The following is a 1832-nucleotide window of genomic DNA, read 5'->3' on the forward strand; positions in this document are numbered from 1 at the left end:
AAGAACTCTTGGTAAAATAATTAACTTCTTTGTAATTTATTTGCAGTTATTTGTATTTATTGTACTTATTTGTATTTACGTGTAGTTGCAAGTGCTCTTCTTAGCAGAAATTTCCTGTTACTTTTAGTTCTTTTCATTTATGTATGTTTTACTACTACAGTAAAGCAGTGTTATTAAAGAGAAAAACAAATATTAAATGTTAAATTAAAAGTTAAGGAAGTACCTCTTCCTTAGATTTAGGGCTTTTCAGACGTTAATATGATTAAATTATTATCTTAATCACAAATGACACCTCATATAACGAAGTAGAAAGATACAAACTCTCAAACTACATTGTTTTGACATGAGCACTAGGCTTAACTACAAAATACAGTAATTCACCTTGATTCTGTGTTACATTTTTAGCCAGTTGTGTTACATTAGGCAAGAAAACATCTATCACCTTTAGTTTTCTGGTGCACAAACTTAATGAGATGATGGATTCAGTATACGTCAGCTGGAAAGTCTTCAACATGAAGTGTTATTTGTGATTGCAGAATAAGAATGGAAAGTTTACTTGCTGATTTTCTCTTATACCTTGAAGCAGAGATTTGCCATGGGTGACAAGGGAGGAGACAACCGTTCAGAAGTGACTGACTTCATTCTTGTAGGCATCAGGGTCCGTCCAGAGCTGCACAGTCTCCTGTTTCTACTATTCCTGATTATTTATGGGATGGTCCTTCTGGGGAACCTTAGCATGATTGGCATCATTGTGATTGATCCCCGGCTGAACACACCAATGTATTTCTTCCTAGGCAACCTCTCTGTCATTGACCTCTCCTATTGCACTGTTATTGTACCCAAAGCCATGGTCAACATCCTACTTCAGAAAAAGACCATATCCTTTGCAGGTTGTGTAACCCAGCTGTTTCTTTATGCGCTTTTCATGGTAACAGAAGCCTTTGTCCTGGCAGCCATGGCCTATGACCGCTTCATTGCCATCTGCAACCCTCTTCTTTACAGTGTGCGCATGTCAAGAAGTGTCTGTATCCAGTTCGTGGCTGGTTCCTACTTCTGCGGCTGGGTCAGTTCTATCCTCCAAATCAGTGTAACGTTCTCTATGTCTTTTTGTGCTTCCCGAGTCATTGATCACTTTTACTGTGATTCAAACCCAATTGAAAAGATCTCCTGCTCTAACATTTTTATCAATAAGATGGTGTCACTTAGTTTAGCTGTTGTCATAATTTTGCCCACAATAATCGTGATTGTAGTATCTTATATGTACATTGTATCCACAGTTTTGAAAATCCCCTCCACAGAAGGGAGAAAGAAAGCCTTCTCCACTTGCAGTTCCCACCTGGGGGTTGTAAGTTTGCTTTATGGGACTGTCTCCTTTGTGTATCTCACGCCTCCAAATAACCCTGAACTTCGCAAGGTGGCTTCAGTATGTTACATTTTGTTCACACCTATGCTGAATCCTTTAATTTACTCCTTAAGAAATAAGGATGTTAAAGATGCCATGAGAAAAGTCTTATGGAAGAAAAAAGTTTTGCTCTAAATCCACTTCTGCTTGCTTTGTTGTTTCTTGTATTAATTGATTTCTGTCCCCTGATGTTCTAAACTTAGACATTTAAAATTCATTTTAAAAAGAGAAACGTCACATCCTTAATGTTCTATTTCATGGCATTGATAATTTTTAAATACTTTTTAAAAAGAATGCTCTAAAGAAACAATTCACTTTTCCTCAAGGTAATTATACCTGGAAGTCCTGGACATTTGTGAAGATTTGCTGCATTTCTATGAACAGTTACGTATGTCTTACTATCTGTATATTAGCATGTTATGTGAATGGG

The 1832-nt window shown here is 36.8% G+C and overlaps 1 protein-coding gene across 1 annotated transcript; it reads left to right on the forward strand.

Moving 5' to 3' along the window:
* The first annotated feature begins 595 nt into the window (after positions 1 to 595).
* On the forward strand, positions 596 to 1537 carry LOC102011087 (olfactory receptor 9K2-like). The gene has a single exon (XM_005397237.1). It carries the CDS (start codon positions 596 to 598, stop codon positions 1535 to 1537), a length of 942 nt encoding a protein of 313 aa, XP_005397294.1.
* Positions 1538 to 1832: the final 295 nt, after the last annotated feature.

This window comes from Chinchilla lanigera, unplaced genomic scaffold (assembly GCF_000276665.1).
Source record: "Chinchilla lanigera isolate Chin_1 unplaced genomic scaffold, ChiLan1.0 scaffold00057, whole genome shotgun sequence".
NCBI lineage: Eukaryota > Metazoa > Chordata > Mammalia > Rodentia > Chinchillidae > Chinchilla > Chinchilla lanigera.

Bases quoted from the DNA above. Each gene is read 5' to 3' on its own strand.
- LOC102011087 (XM_005397237.1), top strand. From the start codon at position 596: ATGGGTGACAAGGGAGGAGACAACCGTTCAGAAGTGACTGACTTCATT.